At 42.8% G+C, this 22,182-nt stretch overlaps 1 protein-coding gene across 1 annotated transcript in view; it reads right to left on the bottom strand.

Moving 5' to 3' along the window:
- The window catches only part of LOC135982529 (uncharacterized), a 38,710-nt gene that overhangs the window by 11,923 nt on the left and 4,605 nt on the right, over positions 1–22,182 (bottom strand). Inside the window, exons 2-6 of the mRNA XM_065589567.1 lie at positions 12,653–12,793; positions 10,000–10,302; positions 8,695–8,997; positions 4,253–4,555; positions 2,948–3,250 (exon numbers count right to left, since the gene is read on the bottom strand). Of these exons, the coding sequence (XP_065445639.1) occupies positions 2,948–3,250; positions 4,253–4,555; positions 8,695–8,997; positions 10,000–10,302; positions 12,653–12,764 (1,324 nt within the window). The 5' untranslated portion in view covers positions 12,765–12,793. The remainder of the gene's footprint in view (positions 1–2,947; positions 3,251–4,252; positions 4,556–8,694; positions 8,998–9,999; positions 10,303–12,652; positions 12,794–22,182) is intronic.

Below are 22,182 nucleotides of genomic sequence, written 5' to 3'. Positions count from 1 at the left end.
CTCAGCTGACTTAGAGGCTGGCAATCATGCGTTTTGTAAAAGTTTGGTGCAGTCTGAGAATGCCTGAGTATCAACTGTATGTACAGTACCTGAAATCAAACTGTTTGGTTGCTGTGGTTATTACTGTCTGAAAATGAAAGGTGATAGCGTCAACAAAAAAGCAAACTATTCTGGATCTGCGTAAGGGCCTTGATCAAGTGACAAATACAATCATTTTTCTGTTCAGTTGGTGAACTACATCTACACAGCAGCTATTTTCACAACACAACCATACACCAACTGAATTTGTGAGTCCATACCTATCATGCTGACTGTCTTTGCACATTAGGGTGACCAGATGTCCCAATTTTGTAGGGACAGTCCTGATATTTGGGGCTTTTACTTACATAGGCTCCTATTACCCTCCACCCCCATCCCAATTTTTCACACTTGCTATCTGGTCACCCTATTGCACATCCTGGGGACATCTGGGCAGCTATCCCATAGTGCCTCAGTATGAGACAGAATGATTGAAGGACATGCACAAAGAGTGGCAGTAACAGCACCTGGGCAATGCACTCTGGGATTTCCTACTGCACAGAGAACAAGGAGGAGAAAGGCCAATGCATGTATACTGGCATGGTTAGGGGGTCTTATCCGCACAGCAAAATAACAGTGTAAGATGCCGATTACAGGAAGACAGGGACTCAGGAGCAGCAGGTTTGTATAATTTTGGTGGTGCCCAGAACGGGTCCAAGTCCCGCCCCCGCCCCACACACCTGCCTAAGGCTCTGGGAGGCAGGTTGGGTGCAGGCTCTGGGCAGAAGTTTGGGTTCGGGAGGGATGCGGGCTCTGGGCTTGGGCAGGGGGCCAGAGAAGAAGACTCCCCCCCAGCCCTCTCCCCGCCGGCAGCAGTGAGTTCTGCAGGAGGGTCCTCCCCAGTTCCCCCAGCCCAACACTCACCCAACCCTCCCCAGGCTGCTGCTCAGGAGTTGCCTGCCAGGGCGGGAGGAGCGGCTGCCATGCGCCTCCTCCCCTCCTCCCTCCGCAGGTGCAGTAGCCGCCTCAGCCTGCCCCCGGCACCGCTCCCTTGTAGCCAGCCGCAGTAGCACCTGGATAAGGAGTGCAGCGTGGAGCTGCAGGAGGAGCCGCCCACTGCCCAGGGCAGGTGGGGAAGCTCGGGGGAGGCATGCGGGGGCAGCAGGCGGGGCCAGGGGTCACTGTGGGGGAGGCGTGCGGGGGCAGCAGGTGGGGTCAGGGGACACTCTGGGGGAGGCGTGCGGGGGCGGCAGGCAGGGCCGGGGGAGAGACCCAGCCCCAAACATTGGTGGAGCTGGGCCCACCGGGCTCTGAATTTGTTGGAGCCCGGGCATCACGGGTCCATACAACTTGCTGCCCCTGGACAAAGGAGGCTAGGGAAGTGAGCTGCACAGTTGAGCCCCCTCTCTCCCATTTAAATCAGGGAGCTGTTAGCTAAAGCTGTTAGCTACACATACACCTGGAGATACACTGAGGTCTTCCAGGGGATACTAGATATTTGCCTAGTTTTACAACAGGCTACATAAAAAGCACTAGCGCAGTCAGTACAAACTAAAATTTCATACAGACAATGACTTGTTTATACTGCCCTATATACTGTACACTGAAGTGTAAGTACAGTATTTATATTCCAACTGATTTATTTTATAATTATATGGTAAAATTTTGTTTTTAGGAAGCTGACCTGAAAAACCTGGGGCACAGCTGGGGAACCACTGAAAGACTTGTCAGAAACAGACAGGAGTGGAGGCGCTTCGTCACTGTCCTAAACGCCAGATGCATAATAGGAACATGATGATGGTAAAAATGAGAAAGTAAGCAATTTTTCAGTATTAGTTGCTGTGACATTTTTGTATTTTTTATGTCTGATAAGCAAATAGTTTTTAAGTGAGATGAAACTTGGGGGTACGGAAGACAAATCAGATTTGTGAAAGTAGTACAATAGTCTGGAAAGGTTGGGAACCACTGCTTTAGCTGATTGCAACTATAGGTTCTGATGGCATTAAAACAAATGGGGGAGAAAGCTAACCCTAATCTGAATTCCTTTTCATAATAATTAATTTCAGCCCAAACTGAGTTTAGTGTTTCTTGGCAGGTAAGAAGGCTAATCTTTTTAGAAAGAATAAGGGAGAGTCCTGAAACAATGTTTCCTTTCTCTCTGGTCCAGTTTAGTGTCAGAATTCTATCATCTCCTCTCTAAGGACTTTTCCATACACAAAATTTGTACAACTTTAACTATACTAGTATGAAGGTCCAGCCCCCACTAATGTGGGCACAGTTATATTGGCATAAAGGTCTTATATTGGTATAAAGGTGTTTCAATTACAAAAAAATCAAAATGAAAGCTTTGTTTTGAGGCAACCCAAAACCAAAATTTTTCAGAATGTTTAGTGCATTGAAGTGTCAGAAAAAAATATTTTAGGTCAAATTGAACCAAATTGTTTGACCAAAACATTTTATTACAATTTTGAGCATGTAAAAATGTTTTTAATGTTTAACAATTAAAACTGAAGGAAATTTCAAAATAAGTAGTTTTGAACCAAAAAAATCAAAACATTTTGTTTCAAAAATGTTGAAAAAAAACTTTCAATTTTTTTCACAATTTTTTAAACATTTTTTGAGCAAAACAATCCTGCAAAATCAACACAAATTCACAAAATATTTCAGTGTTACCCAATCTTCATTTTTCACCAAAAATGTTTCCGCTGAAAATTTTCACCCAGATCTAGCCTCTATTTTATGAATCTGTTAATCAATTAATGGTTAACTAGTTATGGAATGTTTCTGACATGGTTCTTCTGTGCTCACATTTTGAACATGGAATGAATGTTATTGCCGTATTTAACTGAGGGATAAAATAGCTTTTAAAGTAGACAGAATATTAACACTGTCCCATTTTTGCTAACATTTTAAATTGAGAAATACTCACCCACTTTCACATCAATAATTCTCCGGTATATAATCTTCCCATCTCTGTCTTGCACTTCTACTGAATACTGTCCACAATCACTTTCCTGAATCCTGTCCAGCCTGAGTGTGCCATTAGGTAAGATCTGAGATCTGTAGGATCTCCCATCGGACTCCGACTGAGAGTAATTTAACTCAGCAACCAACAAGCCGTCTTTCTTCCACATTATCTGGACCAAATCTTTCCAATCCATCGCTGGTAGAGGTAGGAACATGGAGCCGCCGACAATTCCTGTTACTTCTTGAATAGGTGCTCTTTTATTTCCTGAGGGGGAAAACCCATCTCTGCTAAATTTAATGGAGAGAGCATTCCTTATGTTCCCTTTTACCTGAGAGTGATCTCTTTTCTGTTGTATCTTTTCAAATTGGAAGAATGAAGTCAAGTGCTGGGGAGTATGTTTGTTAAACCTAGTTTCGTACATATGGACTTAAAATAAAAATAATGCTTTCCTGTATATTTATTATACCTTTTCCATCCCAAATTATCATAATGTCGTTTATACACTACGTCGAGAGCAAACACTGAAACACCCCACACTGCCACATTGCACAACAGTTTAGAAGAGCAAGTGAAGAACAATACTATGTTGTTAGAAACTGGGTGAAACCTAGTTACAGATCAAGTTCAAACTCCATTGAGATTGGTCAGTGTGAATTCACCCTTCAATTAACATACCCGTACACATAAGTCCCACTTAAGACAAAAGATATATGTGAACTTTAGGCTGAGTATTGTCATGGGTAGGAGTGTGTGTGTGTGTGTGCATGTGTGAAGAAAGATCTCACAGAAAACTAAGATCAGACACGAATAGATGGAGTGAGAGAGGCAGCCGGAAGGAGCAGCTAAAAGTGTGTAATGGATCCTAGAAGAAACCTGGGAAGAGGTGTTTGGGTCAGGGGTGCAGGCTGAAAAGGGCACTCTTGGTGTTGGGAGCAAAAGAAGATGTTTCCCGCTATTTGATTTCTTCTGCATTCAGAGACACAAGACTTTATACATTCTTTGTAAATAAACAAAACTGCATCAAAGAAATGCCTGACCATCACCAATTTCTACTCCCAACTGCAACACCCACAGGGCCCCCGCTTTGACTAGCTACTCAGGTCAAAAAGTGGCAACAATCCAATCAAAATAGCTGGGAGAATTTAGAGAAGGCAGACTGACCTGAACAATACTAAAACTACATACTAAAACTACACTTTCACATTTGCATGTTATTGATATAATCTACAGGCCCTGACAGGCATTGCATAGTGGGCTGATACTTACCGCTACACTCTAGTTGAATATTTTGATGGCCCAAACCTGCCCCATCATGATCAAACACTTCTGCTGTGTACTGGCCCTCATCCCCCAGCTGCATGGGGCAAACACTCAAGCTGCCATTGGGGAATGCACGAAATCTCTCTCTGTATGTTCCAGAGCCCTGTACAGGCTGACCTTTCATCTTGGCCACTTGCTTATTGCCTTTCTTCCAGGTAACATGAATACGCCTGTTTGTGTAATTGTGCAGATCAAGCATAACACAGTCCTCTACAATTCCTCTGACAGTTCGCGTCTCTTCGGTGGCCCCTGATAGTAAAGAAAGAATACATATGCATGAGAACGTTTGCTTACAGAATGTACATTTTACATTCAGGGTGATTACACACTGCATGAAATTATATACATTTGCTTTTAAAATCTTTTACTAGCTTGAAGACATTTTACAGACAGATTCCCAGGTTAATTAGCAGTGTTGTGATAATGGAACCTACCTACCAACTGTTTGCTTTTAATAAAGAAACTGTAGTTGTTTAAGTCTATGGATAATTTCCTTGGAATCATGAGGAGGCCTATTTCCTTGACCAAAGTCATGCCAAGAAAGCATGATTTACTTGGACTTGTTTTGGGAATGGAGACTCCTACTGAAATGTGCACAGCCTGTTTACAGAAGAAACATACCTGGACCATATTATTATTATCATGTTTACTATGGCAGCACCTAAGGACCAAATGAGAATAGGGCCCCATTGTGCTAGGCCCTGGAGACACAGAGTAATAGATTTAAACATTTTCCAGAAAAAGGTCCTAAGGTTTATCATGGTTCGGGGGATGGATTCCTGGAATTTGGCTACCCTATTGTCAGAAACAAGCAGCTCTAACTCTCTGTGGCACACTAAGCTGAACTTGGCACAGATATGAGCTTTAAGAAGCCTTTAGCCCTAATGTGTGAATGAGAACAACTCCAATGCAGCTGCAGACATCCTGCTCAAATTCATGCTTAGAAAAGACAACAGCTCCATACAGGTATTTGGTAAAGTATATAAAAGCCAGTATGCAAAGTCCCTAATATATCATCGGCATTTAATCATTTTCTGACCCAAATTCGCCATAACTAGTGGATGCATCATTGAGGCCAGTAGAACCAAAAAAATTGGGAGTTTCTAGACCAAGTCATTTCTGCAATAGCAGGAGCCAAAAAATAAAAACAAGTTAGGAAAACTTTTCAGAAAGTGCAAGCAATTCATTTTGCACACTCATATAAGCTAAACATCCATGTCCAATTTATACCAAATTCTACCCTAACATAAAATCACCCACATGAGATTTCACACAGATTGCTTCATAATGACTATAGTAAGATCAGCTGTGTGTCAAAACGTGGCTTAAAATGGACAGTTAGCTATAGCAGTAAGGAACTAAGATCTCTCTGTCCTTCCATCCATCCATCCATCCATCCATCCATCCACTTTATAATAAAAATTACCAACTTCTCCTCTGACTTCTCCCTCCCCTGGCAATCACGCGTTTTGTAAAAGTTTGGTGCAGTCTGAAAATGCCTGAGTATCAACTGTATGTACAGTACCTGAAATCAAACTGTTTGGTTGCTGTGGTTATTACTGTCTGAAAATGAAAGGTGATAGCGTCAACAAAAAAGCAAACTATTCTGGATCTGCGTAAGGGCCTTGATCAAGTGACAAATACAATCATTTTTCTGTTCAGTTGGTGAACTACATCTACACAGCAGCTATTTTCACAACACAACCATACACCAACCGAATTTGTGAGTCCATACCTATCATGCTGACTGTCTTTGCACATTAGGGTGACCAGATGTCCCAATTTTATAGGGACAGTCCTGATATTTGGGGCTTTTACTTACATAGGCTCCTATTACCCTCCACCCCCATCCCAATTTTTCACACTTGCTATCTGGTCACCCTATTGCACATCCTGGGAAAATCTGGGCAGCTATCCCATAGTGCCTCAGTATGAGACAGAATGATTGAAGGACATGCACAAAGAGTGGCAGTAACAGCACCTGGGCAATGCACTCTGGGATTTCCTACTGCACAGAGAACAAGGAGGAGAAAGGCCAATGCATGTATACTGGCATGGTTAGGGGGTCTTATCCGCACAGCAAAATAACAGTGTAAGATGCCGATTACAGGAAGACAGGGACTCAGGAGCAGCAGGTTTGTATAATTTTGGTGGTGCCCAGAACGGGTCCAAGTCCCGCCCCCGCCCCACACACCTGCCTAAGGCTCTGGGAGGCAGGTTGGGTGCAGGCTCTGGGCAGAAGTTTGGGTTCGGGAGGGATGCGGGCTCTGGGCTTGGGCAGGGGGCCAGAGAAGAAGATTCCCCCCCAGCCCTCTCCCCGCCGGCAGCAGTGAGTTCCGCAGGAGGGTCCTCCCCAGTTCCCCCAGCCCAACACTCACCCAACCCTCCCCAGGCTGCTGCTCAGGAGTTGCCTGCCAGGGCGGGAGGAGCGGCTGCCATGCGCCTCCTCCCCTCCTCCCTCCGCAGGTGCAGTAGCCGCCTCAGCCTGCCCCCGGCACCGCTCCCTTGTAGCCAGCCGCAGTAGCACCTGGATAAGGAGTGCAGCGTGGAGCTGCAGGAGGAGCCGCCCACTGCCCAGGGCAGGTGGGGAAGCTCGGGGGAGGCATGCGGGGGCAGCAGGCGGGGCCAGGGGTCACTGTGGGGGAGGCGTGCGGGGGCAGCAGGTGGGGTCAGGGGACACTCTGGGGGAGGCGTGCGGGGGCGGCAGGCAGGGCCGGGGGAGAGACCCAGCCCCAAACATTGGTGGAGCTGGGCCCACCGGGCTCTGAATTTGTTGGAGCCCGGGCATCACGGGTCCATACAACTTGCTGCCCCTGGACAAAGGAGGCTAGGGAAGTGAACTGCACAGTTGAGCCCCCTCTCTCCCATTTAAATCAGGGAGTTGTTAGCTAAAGCTGTTAGCTACACATACACCTGGAGATACACTGAGGTCTTCCAGGGGATACTAGATATTTGCCTAGTTTTACAACAGGCTACATAAAAAGCACTAGCGAAGTCAGTACAAACTAAAATTTCATACAGACATGGACTTGTTTATACTGCCCTATATACTGTACACTGAAGTGTAAGTACAGTATTTATATTCCAACTGATTTATTTTATAATTATATGGTAAAATTTTGTTTTTAGGAAGCTGACCTGAAAAACCTGGGGCACAGCTGGGGAACCACTGAAAGACTTGTCAGAAACAGACAGGAGTGGAGGCGCTTCGTCACTGTCCTAAACGCCAGATGCATAATAGGAACATGATGATGGTAAAAATGAGAAAGTAAGCAATTTTTCAGTATTAGTTGCTGTGACATTTTTGTATTTTTTATGTCTGGTTTTGTAAGCAAATAGTTTTTAAGTGAGATGAAACTTGGGGGTATGGAAGACAAATCAGATTTCTGAAAGTAGTACAGTAGTCTGGAAAGTTTGGGAACCACTGCTTTAGCTGATTGCAACTATAGGTTCTGATGGCATTAAAACAAATGGGGGAGAAAGCTAACCCTAATCTGAATTCCTTTTCATAATAATTAATTTCAGCCCAAACTGAGTTTAGTGTTTCTTGGCAGGTAAGAAGGCTAATCTTTTTAGAAAGAATAAGGGAGAGTCCTGAAACAATGTTTCCTTTCTCTCTGGTCCAGTTTAGTGTCAGAATTCTATCATCTCCTCTCTAAGGACTTTTCCATACACAAAATTTGTACAACTTTAACTATACTAGTATGAAGGTCCAGCCCCCACTAATGTGGGCACAGTTATATTGGCATAAAGGTCTTATATTGGTATAAAGGTGTTTCAATTACAAAAAAATCAAAATGAAAGCTTTGTTTTGAGGCAACCCAAAACCAAAATTTTTCAGAATGTTTAGTGCATTGAAGTGTCAGAAAAAAATATTTTAGGTCAAATTGAACCAAATTGTTTGACCAAAACATTTTATTACAATTTTGAGCATGTAAAAATGTTTTTAATGTTTAACAATTAAAACTGAAGGAAATTTCAAAATAAGTAGTTTTGAACCAAAAAAATCAAAACATTTTGTTTCAAAAATGTTGAAAAAAAACTTTCAATTTTTTTCACAATTTTTTAAACATTTTTTGAGCAAAACAATTCTGCAAAATCAACACAAATTCACAAAATATTTCAGTGTTACCCAATCTTCATTTTTCACCAAAAATGTTTCCGCTGAAAATTTTCACCCAGATCTAGCCTCTATTTTATGAATCTGTTAATCAATTAATGGTTAACTAGTTATGGAATGTTTCTGACATGGTTCTTCTGTGCTCACATTTTGAACATGGAATGAATGTTATTGCCGTATTTAACTGAGGGATAAAATAGCTTTTAAAGTAGACAGAATATTAACACTGTCCCATTTTTGCTAACATTTTAAATTGAGAAATACTCACCCACTTTCACATCAATAATTCTCCGGTATATAATCTTCCCATCTCTGTCTTGCACTTCTACTGAATACTGTCCACAATCACTTTCCTGAATCCTGTCCAGCCTGAGTGTGCCATTAGGTAAGATCTGAGATCTGTAGGATCTCCCATCGGACTCCGACTGAGAGTAATTTAACTCAGCAACCAACAAGCCGTCTTTCTTCCACATTATCTGGACCAAATCTTTCCAATCCATCGCTGGTAGAGGTAGGAACATGGAGCCGCCGACAATTCCTGTTACTTCTTGAATAGGTGCTCTTTTATTTCCTGAGGGGGAAAACCCATCTCTGCTAAATTTAATGGAGAGAGCATTCCTTATGTTCCCTTTTACCTGAGAGTGATCTCTTTTCTGTTGTATCTTTTCAAATTGGAAGAATGAAGTCAAGTGCTGGGGAGTATGTTTGTTAAACCTAGTTTCGTACATATGGACTTAAAATAAAAATAATGCTTTCCTGTATATTTATTATACCTTTTCCATCCCAAATTATCATAATGTCGTTTATACACTACGTCGAGAGCAAACACTGAAACACCCCACACTGCCACATTGCACAACAGTTTAGAAGAGCAAGTGAAGAACAATACTATGTTGTTAGAAACTGGGTGAAACCTAGTTACAGATCAAGTTCAAACTCCATTGAGATTGGTCAGTGTGAATTCACCCTTCAATTAACATACCCGTACACATAAGTCCCACTTAAGACAAAAGATATATGTGAACTTTAGGCTGAGTATTGTCATGGGTAGGAGTGTGTGTGTGTGTGTGCATGTGTGAAGAAAGATCTCACAGAAAACTAAGATCAGACACGAATAGATGGAGTGAGAGAGGCAGCCGGAAGGAGCAGCTAAAAGTGTGTAATGGATCCTAGAAGAAACCTGGGAAGAGGTGTTTGGGTCAGGGGTGCAGGCTGAAAAGGGCACTCTTGGTGTTGGGAGCAAAAGAAGATGTTTCCCGCTATTTGATTTCTTCTGCATTCAGAGACACAAGACTTTATACATTCTTTGTAAATAAACAAAACTGCATCAAAGAAATGCCTGACCATCACCAATTTCTACTCCCAACTGCAACACCCACAGGGCCCCAGCTTTGACTAGCTACTCAGGTCAAAAAGTGGCAACAATCCAATCAAAATAGCTGGGAGAATTTAGAGAAGGCAGACTGACCTGAACAATACTAAAACTACATACTAAAACTACACTTTCACATTTGCATGTTATTGATATAATCTACAGGCCCTGACAGGCATTGCATAGTGGGCTGATACTTACCGCTACACTCTAGTTGAATATTTTGATGGCCCAAACCTGCCCCATCATGATCAAACACTTCTGCTGTGTACTGGCCCTCATCCCCCAGCTGCATGGGGCAAACACTCAAGCTGCCATTGGGGAATGCACGAAATCTCTCTCTGTATGTTCCATAGCCCTGTACAGGCCGACCTTTCATCTTGGCCACTTGCTTATTGCCTTTCTTCCAGGTAACATGAATACGCCTGTTTGTGTAATTGTGCAGATCAAGCATAACACAGTCCTCTACAATTCCTCTGACAGTTCGCGTCTCTTCGGTGGCCCCTGATAGTAAAGAAAGAATACATATGCATGAGAACGTTTGCTTACAGAATGTACATTCTACATTCAGGGTGATTACACACTGCATGAAATTATATACATTTGCTTTTAAAATCTTTTACTAGCTTGAAGACATTTTACAGACAGATTACCAGGTTAATTAGCAGTGTTGTGATAATGGAACCTACCTACCAACTGTTTGCTTTTAATAAAGAAACTGTAGTTGTTTAAGTCTATGGATAATTTCCTTGGAATCATGAGGCGGCCTATTTCCTTGACCAAAGTCATGCCAAGAAAGCATGATTTACTTGGACTTGTTTTGGGAATGGAGACTCCTACTGAAATGTGCACAGCCTGTTTACAGAAGAAACATACCTGGACCATATTATTATTATCATGTTTACTATGGCAGCACCTAAGGACCAAATGAGAATAGGGCCCCATTGTGCTAGGCCCTGGAGACACAGAGTAATAGATTTAAACATTTTCCAGAAAAAGGTCCTAAGGTTTATCATGGTTCGGGAGATGGATTCCTGGAATTTGGCTACCCTATTGTCAGAAACAAGCAGCTCTAACTCTCTGTGGCACACTAAGCTGAACTTGGCACATATACGAGCTTTAAGAAGCCTTTAGCCCTAATGTGTGAATGAGAACAACTCCAATGCAGCTGCAGACATCCTGCTCAAATTCATGCTTAGAAAAGACAACAGCTCCATACAGGTATTTGGTAAAGTATATAAAAGCCAGTATGCAAAGTCCCTAATATATCATCGGCATTTAATCATTTTCTGACCCAAATTCGCCATAACTAGTGGATGCATCATTGAGGCCAGTAGAACCAAAAAAATTGGGAGTTTCTAGACCAAGTCATTTCTGCAATAGCAGGAGCCAAAAAATAAAAACAAGTTAGGAAAACTTTTCAGAAAGTGCAAGCAATTCATTTTGCACACTCATATAAGCTAAACATCCATGTCCAATTTATACCAAATTCTACCCTAACATAAAATCACCCACATGAGATTTCACACAGATTGCTTCATAATGACTATAGTAAGATCAGCTGTGTGTCAAAACGTGGCTTAAAATGGACAGTTAGCTATAGCAGTAAGGAACTAAGATCTCTCTGTCCTTCCATCCATCCATCCATCCATCCATCCATCCACTTTATAATAAAAATTACCAACTTCTCCTCTGACTTCTCCCTCCCCTAAGAGAGGAGGGTCATTCTCACTATAACTGAACACAGAAGGAGGATGTCATAATAACAATTATGTCATTTGGTCGGCTTCTCTAGTCTGCTAAGGCCACTTTGTGCCGCTCAACCTTAAAGCTGAGATGGCCAATGAAGAATTTCTCCTGTGCAAGTCTCTTTGGCAGAGGATATACAGCTGCCTGCAGCCCCACCACTACTGGCAAAAGAGGAGGGAGAGGGTGTATCAGGAGTGCAGTGAAGGCAGACTGGCTGGAGGGCAGGGTAGAGTGCAGTAATGTCCAATCTTCCACTGGCACGAGGTCCCTGAGAAACTAGCTTGCACTTGGCCTGGTGGCTGAGAATCAGGGAGTCACAACCAGCCCCGCAACTCTCCACTCCATTCCAGTAGAGCTTGGGCAGAGTGCAGACTTTGAATTTTCAATGTAAATCTGTAGAAATCTTGCTTGACTTAGTGTGCAAATGCGTCTTGCATTCCAACTGCTGTTTATTCAAACCACAATTTAAAATAAAAAACTAAATCTTTCATTTATTTTCACACTTCTCATGGTATAGGCTGGCACATTCTAAAACATGATCTAGAGACAGAAAGGCCAAGATTTTAAAAAACAGATGCCTAAAATTACACTTCAAAAACTAATTTAGCTCTAAATCAGTGGGCTGAGCATCCAGCAGATTTCAATGGGAGCTGATAGGTGTTCAGCACTTCTGAAAATCAGGTTGCTTATATCAGAGCCTAAGTAAAATTTGTAGGAGACTGACTTTAGGCTTCTGGCTTTGGAAATCTTAGCCCAAGGGTGGGTGCTATGAATGACTAATAAATGTAATCATCGAGTGCATCTAAGAACCTTGGGTCACTCATGGGGCCAAACAAATTCAAAACTAGCAGACACTAAAGTGAGGAGCATATGATAACAAGTTGAAAAACATAATATGGCATAACAAACTTCGATGGGTCTGCACCATGCATCCCTACAGAGTAAGACATTAGGATGGTACTTTTATGCCTACCATGTCTGTGTAGCTGAAAAACTCTTTGGTAGACATGATTTCCAGTTCTGTTACACACATTCACTGTATAGTGTCCCTCTTTCACTGTATTGTAAAATGCTACAGTTCCATTAAAAAAGATAGTAAACTTACTGGTACGACGTGTCCAGCTACTTAACAAAGTCTTTCCCTTGTTCCAAGTAATGTGAACACGATGTTCAATGTCAGGATACTCACGATGAAGTGTAACAGAACTACCCAGCATCCCATTTCCAGTTGTCACATCACTGTGCACTGGAAATATAATACATGCAAAACATTTTTAGTTACAGAACAACACAATATGTTTCTGGGCACCATACTGAAATAAATGATGCAGATTTCTAAATTCTAAGATAGAAATGTATCCTCATGGCTAGAGCAGGAAACTAGAAGTCAGGATGCCTGGGTCCTATTCCCAGTTCGGCCACTGACTCATTGTATGATCTTGGGCAAGTCACTTTGCTTCTTAATGCTACAATTTCCCCATTTGTCAAATGGTTTACAACTGTTATTCTCTCTTAGCAGCCTTGTGATGCTTAATTAAGTAATGTTTCTAAAGTGCTTTAAGATCCTTTGATGAAAAGATGCCACTACCAGTATATCCTAATGCCAAGTGTGGGCAATTTTCAGCAGCTGATACTAGTCAACGTTATTTGTTTTTGCCTCCTGGAAACACACAAAAAATATAAACTCAGGAATAACGCACCTATCATCCTAAAAGTTTTTTCAGCTTCTTATTATCATCTGAACACAATTCAGTGCAGTACACTTTCCAACATTAAATGTACAATATATTTTATTATAATAAATGAATTTGTTATTATGCTTGTCTTTGGTTATTTTACAGATACACTGAAATCCTCTTATACTGAGGTCATTTCTTTTGCAATGAACAACATGACTATAAGCTAAAGCTACATACAGAAATGAATAGATTAAAACACTCTGAGCAAGTACTCCTACTTCATTCTAAAACATGCTTCAGTATTGCCCCAATCCTGCAACCACTGAACACAATGGCAAAACTCCCCTTGATTTAATTTGGAACAGAATCACATGTCTAATCTGAATTTAGTATAAACACATTCCGCTCTTAACGAATTACTAAGAAAGAAAGAAAGAAAAATGGCTTACCCTGGAGAATAATAAGTGCAAACAACGTAGACTGGAAGGTAAAACTAGACGACATTTCAGAAATGATTTTTGTTCCAGTATTTCACATACACTGTACTTTTTTGAGGAAACCTCTACATCCCATTAATTTAAATGCATACTGAGGGATGCGTCTTGAAGATTGTGAACCTGCAGAAATGCTTAAAGGCTGTTTCTATTTTTCAATTACTTCCTTACTGACTCAGAACTAGAGGTCTCACAAAGGGACAGTGGATATTTTGGAAGGGAAACATTGTGGCTTCAACCACTGTATCAGAGAAGCGTTAGGTAAAAACTCGTGAATATACTTCCTCGTTTTCCACGTCATAGCAGCTGCTGCAGCAGGTGGAAGTCAGCCCGGCATAAGACATTTCACAGCAAAATAAAGCTTGGGAAATAAGACTTTTCTCATCCCTATTGTGTGAGCACACACCAGAACGAAGATAGAGCTGAAGTAGGGCTGTGCATGCATGTTTGTGTTGTTATTATTAGTATTGTTTATATTTTCATAGTTCCTAGGAGCTGCAGTCACGGACCAAGACCCCATTGAATAGGCACTGCCTGAACACAGAACTAAATGACAGTCTCTGCCCCAAAGAGTTTACAATGTAAAGTATAAGACAACAGATGGTTACAGACACATAGGGAAGTACAAGGAAATCATGAGACAATATTGGTCAAGCATGACAGGCAGTCATAAACTACTAATAGAGAGTCTTCTTTAGTTCAAGTGGTAGAGGCTTACTGGTTTTAGAAACGAGGGTCCTGGGTGTGTCTACAATAAAGACTACTGTACTGTGGCTAACTGAACCAGAGGGACTGCGCCTGTGTAAATAACAATAGTGCAGTGAATCCACATTAGGTATCCTATTTGGGTTGAGTTGTGCCCTGAACGCATGCACAGTGTTCTAAACAAATACTGTAACTGCTTTGCCTTCTGAGTACCTAACGTAGCGTTCCCAGCACAGTGCCTTGAAGCTGTGGCCCATGTGAGATTTGGAAAGGCCTTTTGGGAGCCCAAGGGAATTGTGTGAGAAAGGACCCATAGGTCCCTCAGAAATTATGCCATTCTGCAACATATTCTCAAAATGGAGGCCAAGCTGAATTGTCAGTGTTCACTCTTCCTCAGAGAGAGAATTTTCTGCTGGAGGTTCTGAAAACTGATTTTCCTGCATAATAAGCTGCCCATCAGTGGTGGTAGAGCGTGTTCTAGCAATACATACATAGCCAGGGAACAAGACCAGCAGTTCATGGAATTCCTGCTGCAGGTCTGTGACAAAGGCTCTATTTCCCCTTCCTCACTACCCTACTAACTGATTGTGCATTATTTCAAGAAGAAATTCACGGAATAGAGCACCACTTTTGGGTCAGGACCATGACCACAGAGACGTGGAGCAGAGCAATTTGAGAAATTTGCAGAACTTCCAAATGAGGAAACAAGACTCCTCTCGTCTGTGTTTGCTGATGACCAGGAATGCAGTGGGAACATTTTTTCTGTGTATTTTAACCCTCCACAAAAACTGAGTTCATTAAATGACCTTTTCAGACCAGTTTTTCAGCTTCTCTGTGTTTGCCACATCAAACCAGCAAGTACCTTAATCAGAAAAGGTACCACTCAATTATTATGCCATTCTTGGCTAGTTCCTGAGTATTTACATTGGGGGATGGCCAGGCAAAGTGCATGATACCAGAATTTGGAAAGCTCTGAACTTTTCAGAAGTGGAAAAGAGGCGCACACTTCTCCCCTACCCCTACACATCACAGAGATATTAATAGGTTCTCCATCCCCATCTTGATACTCTTGCTCTTCCATATTAATGGCTCCCCATCTATACCTGATAAAACAAAACTAGACAGACAGCAGTTTAACCTATCAGTAGGTGGAGCGGTGGTGGAGTCTGCATTTGGGAGGCTTAAAGCAAGTTGAAGACGTCTGTTGACCTGCAGTCACAGCACAATCTACAATGTGGGTATCACAAAAGCTGCTTGTTGTATTCCACACAACATTTGTGAAAATAAGAGTGGGGTATCTAACAGACAGTAAACTGAGGCCTTAGGCCTTGCTGCAAATTAGGCTGCCACACAGCTAATCAGTACCACCTGACATTGTCAGAACTGTCTGCACAAGATGTGTGAACCTCATCATCAGGGAGACTTTGTGCATCTCTCTAGCTATGCAGGGGGGTGTGAAGGACTGATGAAACTGAGACTTGAAAAATGCTACATTTACTGTTATCATTTGCTATTATTGTTATCCTTGTTCCCTTTGTTGGTGGTGGGTGTGACCATATTGATAGCTTTGCTGGTCTCTTTATCATTTTAGTTTTGTGAAGTTATGTGAGTCTGACTGAGGAGATTATGGAATACTGAAGCAGTGATTATCTGAAGGTTAATAAAGGTATATGCTTAATAAACTCTTAGGAAAGAGGTAAATACTGCAAACTAACATTTTTTAACACAAAAACACTCAAGCTAGCTGCAATAAGTAACCAATGAAAACAAAAAACAAAACAAAGACCTGTGCACGCATGCACGCACACACACAAACACACAAAATAAGATGATGTAGGGTCTACAAAAAAAGGAATAACTGATCTCTGGATATTCCAAATAACAGTTCAGCTGAGACTGAATCTCCTCATAGTACCAGATATTTACAAATGCTCTGATGTCTGCCTCAGACTGGCATCTAGCAACCTCTTGTGATGATGACTTCTCCTCAGAAATGCTCCAAAAGCAACTTGGTAACAAAGCAATAGCAAAAAAACGGACGCTGGTGACAAAGTCATACAATGGGATTTCAGATCTGTGCAGGTGAGAAGTTTACAGAAATCTTGACTCTGGTTCAGTAGAATACAGAAACCCAAGGCCACCTAAGCAGTGACTGGTGCACTGTAGTACTGGGGTGGAAGGACTAAGTGCATGGATTGAGCTGTTACACCAGTACTTGCTTATAACGGGACTGCACAAGTGCAGAATGACCTGGTGCTTCTGAGCCTTGCTCAGAGAAAGTGCAATCCAAATGGTGGTGTGATCATTTGGGCAGAGATGCTGGGTACTGGAGTTCCATCTTTGATGTTTTTTTGCATCAGCTGGAAGAAGCTATGGTTTCTGCCTTCCCACTATTAAAGATTTTTTTCCTGTCTGGGATGATGCTGAAATAGATACTGTGACCACTTTCCTCTCACCAAACAGATATAGCAAAACTCTTGGGGAGGAGGTGGAATGGTGGATCATTTGCCAGCTGGAGATACTCTGTCATTACTGATGGATCTCCAAGAAATAATCTTGCAAACACAGCTATTAATTGACAAATTATTTTTATAGCACAGTTTTGCAAGGCTTTGTTCCCTCACTCACTTGAGGCAAGTATTTTATTTTGAATGGGGGTGTAGAATACCATTTGTGATATTGTCAGTCATCATATTAATGTAGTCATGGCAAGTAAATAGGTGTGCTTGTCTGGCAAATTTTCATGTCAGTTTTGTAACGTACTAGAGCAGCATTGGTGTGCGTGGAAATTTACAGACATCTGAGAAGATAAAATCACTGTTCCAAGAAACTTACCATGTTAGGCCCTGATACTTCAAATTGTTCCAAAATGGGGGATGTCTGCACCCAGCACAGAGCCCCCTTGGACTCAGTGGGGAACCATAGCCAGATTTTGTAATTTAGAGCATCCCCTAGGATCTTGGCATAGGAGTGAATCTTGCTGATGTTTTCCATTATGATTTCTGTATAGAGGGGTTTCTACAGTATGTCAGTATGAATTGTTATATTCCATGTCTTTCTTAGCATCTCTACCTGAGTGATTCCAAATACTCTGGATTTGCATACAAATTAAATCTGCTCTGAGTACTGGTCACATCATTAGCTTGCAGTATTTATACTACAATATATATTAATCAGGTTTTCTCAGAACCCACGAACCACTGGTCTCTTGCATGTGCAATCACCGTTGTGAATGATATTGTCGTAACTGCATGTGTAAATTAGGCATACAATTGAGCTTCTAATTTGTTTAACCCACATTAGACAAAACTGCAATGATATCCCCGGCCACTATCAATTACCATGTTTTACCCAGCAATATATATAAGCAAATTATCATGTTAACATAGCTCAATTCCTGTATCTACTATCATTACACTTCTATGCCACAATTCACTAACTTTCTGAAGGAGGAAACAGAGAGAGGCTGCCCTCTTCTGTACACAAATGCACAATTACTAAGATATTAAATATTAGATGCAAACCACCTGCCTCTTTTAATGCACTAGAGCATTTCTTTAAGTAAAAAACTTTATCAAAACTTAAACAGAGTTAGTTATAAGCTGTATTAACAAAGCATTGCTAAATGCTTTCCTGTGAGCTGTAATCCATTGTACACATGGTTGATCTCTTCTTCACTACATGTCTTCAATTTCAAGGCCTTTCACAACCTACCTATCATCTCTTATTCAGCATCAAAAGGTTGATTCCCGCCTCTAGTCATCCCATGATATCAGTCTCTATCTCCCACTTGTTAAATTTTCAAGCAGCTTTGTGCTTTCTCCCATGCTGTCTCACACACTTGACAGAAGCTCCCCATAAACATCCTCAAATCTAATTCATTATCCTCCCTCAAAACTCTCCTGTGCCATTAGGCCTACAAAAATCTTGACTACAGCTAGGGTGCTGGTGCACTGAGACCACTGCCAATCATGCTGACCAATATTGTCTCATAGTTTTCTTGTACTCCCCCATCAGTTTGTATTAATTTGTTGTCTCTTGTCTTATACGTAGGTTATAAACGCTTTTTGTATTGTTTTTGTACAGTGCCTTGCCACAATGGAGTCCTGGTCCCTAACTGAGGCTCCTAGGAGCTACATTAATACAAATAAATAATAACAATAACAACAACAACAGTGACTCACTTTCCTGACCCTCCCATACTGCTCAAGGTACTCTGCTCACCCCACCTGCCTGATTCCCAACTGCTTTGTCTGTCTGACTGTTCCTCACAGCTCAGGAGCCTTCCAGCTGCTGATACCTACCTGATACCCACCCTGCTGTTTGCAATCCCTGCCTCCCAATTGCCATGAACCACTTGTCTTGCTCCTGCTGTTCAGCGTCCCCTCTCATTTGGCACAGTTTAGCCAATCCTCCACCAAAGCTCAGGAGTCCCCATTCCCACCTCGCCATGACAATTAGCCACAGAGTTCATGCTGTCTCTAATAAAAAAGTCAAGGGATGAGGATGCTTAACCTGTAACGACTCATACAAGGGGTAAAGATGTACCATCTTCATATTTATATTAAATACTATTAAAACACACTAATAAATATAGTCAAGTTTAGCAATGCAATATGTAAAATATTACTGTAAGGCATACCCCTAAAGCAGTGGTTCCCAAACTTGTTCCGCTGCTTGTGCAGGGAAAGTCCCTGGCGGGCCGGGCCGGTTTGTTTACCTGCCGCGTCCGCAGGTTCGTCCGATCGCAGCTCCCAGTGGCCGCGGTTCGCCGCTCCAGGCCAATGGGAACTGCCGGAAGTGGCGCGGGCTGAGAGACGTACTGGCTGCCGCTTCCCGCCGCCCCCATTGGTCTGGAGCAGCAGAACAAGCGGTGGAACAAGTTTGGGAACCACTGCCCTAAAGTAATCAGAACACAGTACAAATATTATTAGAGGAGAAGATCAATGTCACGGTAAAACAATAAGAGATTAGGTTACTCTACAGTTAGCTACTATGCTTATGCAGCATGAAACATTATGGATACTTACACTACAGTATGTTACAGTGACTTACAAGGTGCTAATTTCCCAGAATCACACCATAAAAACAGCTTCTCCAGTGGACTTGGTGCTCTTTCTCATCATCATTGTAGTTGACAGTTACATTTTTAACCACTGCAAACTGTAACCAGCAGCATTAGTTACATACCCAAAATAGCAGAGAGTGAGGATAACGCTTTTACTAGAGAAAAATGCCACAGTGGGAAATACACTAGGCCAAACGCCACAAGGCAGAAGGTAGCCCAATGGTAATGTAAGAGGCAAAATAATGTAGCTAGCACCAGTATGGCATGTAGTGGGCATACAAACAAATATCACACACAAAGGAGACAGAAAGGAAGAGTGTAACTGAGGCTGAAAAATAAAGCTCCTTGGTGTGGAATTTACACTCATTTTGCACTTCCACTGAATGCCATGTCGATGTAAAACCCATCTTTTTCTGACCAACTTAGACCCAACATTCCACCACCACAACTGGTGTCATCAGCAAATTTGACTTCCACAAATGCATCACCCTGCCTATTTCCCATACCCGGTTTCTTATTGTATTGTACCCAACCCCACCACTAAAAAAGCCAACCCCACCACCCGGCTCGTCTGCTTCTCCCAACACACTTTTTCCAGGCGTTTTCCACACATTGCCCCTTTATAGCTGCCTGAATTGCTTCATCAGGCCTCTCCCTCCTTCAAAACATCCCTTAAAACACTCTCCTACCATGATGCCCAAAATAAGGGACTCATCCCGGATATGCTTTATTTCATAAGGCATTTTAAATATTTATTTGATATATGCACAGATATTCTTGCTCATCCCATTAGACCTTGATGAGGACTGTGTAACCTCACTGCCATGATCCCTTCCCCACCATGCCATGCTGCACCATCAGGTATCTTAGGGCCTGGGGGGGGGGGTCATGTCTGCACTGAAGCATTAGGAGGTGCTGGGAGCACAGGGCAGTGCCAGGCTGTCTCCAGATCTCCAATGGTCCAGCGTTAACCACAGGCCTCAATGCACATGCATTGCTCACTTTCTTGTTCCTCCCCTCCCCACCTCCAGTCACCCAACTGGGGACACATTTCTCGCTCTCTATTGGCCCAGCCACTGCTCCTTCCTCCCAACACACCACAATCCTCTAGCCATGGTAGCTGCTGGGAAGGGGAAAGGACCATAGAATCATAGAATATCAGGGTTGGAAGAGACCTCAGGAGGTCATCTAGTCCAACCCCCTGCTCAAAGCAGGACCAATTCCCAACTAAATCATCCCAGACAGGGCTTTGTCAAGCCTGACCTTAAAAACCTCTAAGGAAGGAGATTCCACCACCTCCCTAGGTAACCCATTCCAGTGCTTCACCAGCACTGGGTTCTGGGTATTGTAGTCCTATGGGGGGGGCAGGAGCAGGAAAGAGGAAGAAAAAAGGTGGGGTAACTGGAGACTCCATTTCCCATAGTGCTGAGAGAGCGGGGGTGGGGCAATAGAAAGGTGGTGGCTGCTTGCAGGGCTTGGGGTGGGGTGTTGCTATCCCATGTGGTGGCTCGTAGAGTTTGCACCAGATATGCCAAACCCACCAAAAAAACCAACGCAGAAATTGTGCTTGTTTTTGGCTTAATTGGCTTGTGAATTGCTTGTTGGCTAGTTTTTGGCTTGTACCTTGTTGCTTGTTTGGCTTATAGCTTGTTGCTTATTTTTTTGATCGGTTCCCGGCAAGCAGGGGCAAGTGGAGAGAGAGTCAGGGGTGCATAGCAGGCCCACCACAGTCCCAGACTGCACACTGGGCGGATCTAGTCACATAGAGTGTTGTGGTTCTTAGGGATTGGCTTGTTTTGGCCTTGTTTTGAAATGGGATTAGCTTGGTTTTTGGCCTTTTGTGAAAGGCGGGGTGCTTATTTACTGCGTGAAAGTTGGCAACTGTGGTTTGCATGCCTGTGCGCGGTCCTTGCGTGCGCGGCCCTGCCCGTGCCCTGCAGTGGGCTGGGCGTGGGGGGGCTGCAGCAGTTGCGGGGCTGGGCAGCTCTCAGGCAGTGTCTGCATGGGGAATAGCGCTGCGTGCTCACCTCCCCCGCTAGCATACTTAGAGCTGGCTAGGGGCGTCAGAAGGACCTGCGCTCAAAATCCCACCTTCCTGAAGTGGCTGCAGGGTTGTAGCCAGGCGGCTGACACAGGCAAAGGCTCTGAGGCACGCTGCAAAGTCATGGCTAGGCTAGGAATTCAGACAGCCGAATTGATGGGTACTAGGGAGGCATTGCAGGCTGGAGCAAGGTGTGGGCTGCAGCTCTGGGTTCTGGTCTCTGCTCTCTGATGCAGTTCTTTTGCAACACATCTAAGTTGCTCTGTCAAGAAAAATGGAGCTGCTGATACCCCTCTTTGTGATCTGCTGAGATCTATACGAGTGGTGTACATGCATACAGCAATTAATATGTCTTTAATACTATCCAAATGTAATAGCTGACTGTAATACACTCTAGTCTATCTGAGAGCTTGCTGGTAGCAACATATGCAATACCACGTATGTGACATACTGATCTTCTCCGAAACAAAAATCATGCAACTTGTCCTATTAGCAACAATCACTTTCACGTTTAAAAGAAAAGGTCAAAACCCATTGCCACAATTTCCCCTGTGACCATCTGAAATTTTGCAGGCTAAGCAGGCTTGTGTTAATACTTAAAAAATGTGACATGCCAAAGAAGCAGTATGCTCTCGAGCCACTTGAGCT

The sequence above is a fragment of the Chrysemys picta genome, chromosome 1 (genome assembly GCF_011386835.1).
Source record: "Chrysemys picta bellii isolate R12L10 chromosome 1, ASM1138683v2, whole genome shotgun sequence".
Classification (NCBI taxonomy): Eukaryota; Metazoa; Chordata; order Testudines; family Emydidae; genus Chrysemys; species Chrysemys picta.
Note: the sequence above shows the minus strand (reverse complement) of the source record. Positions and strands in the feature narration are given on the sequence as shown.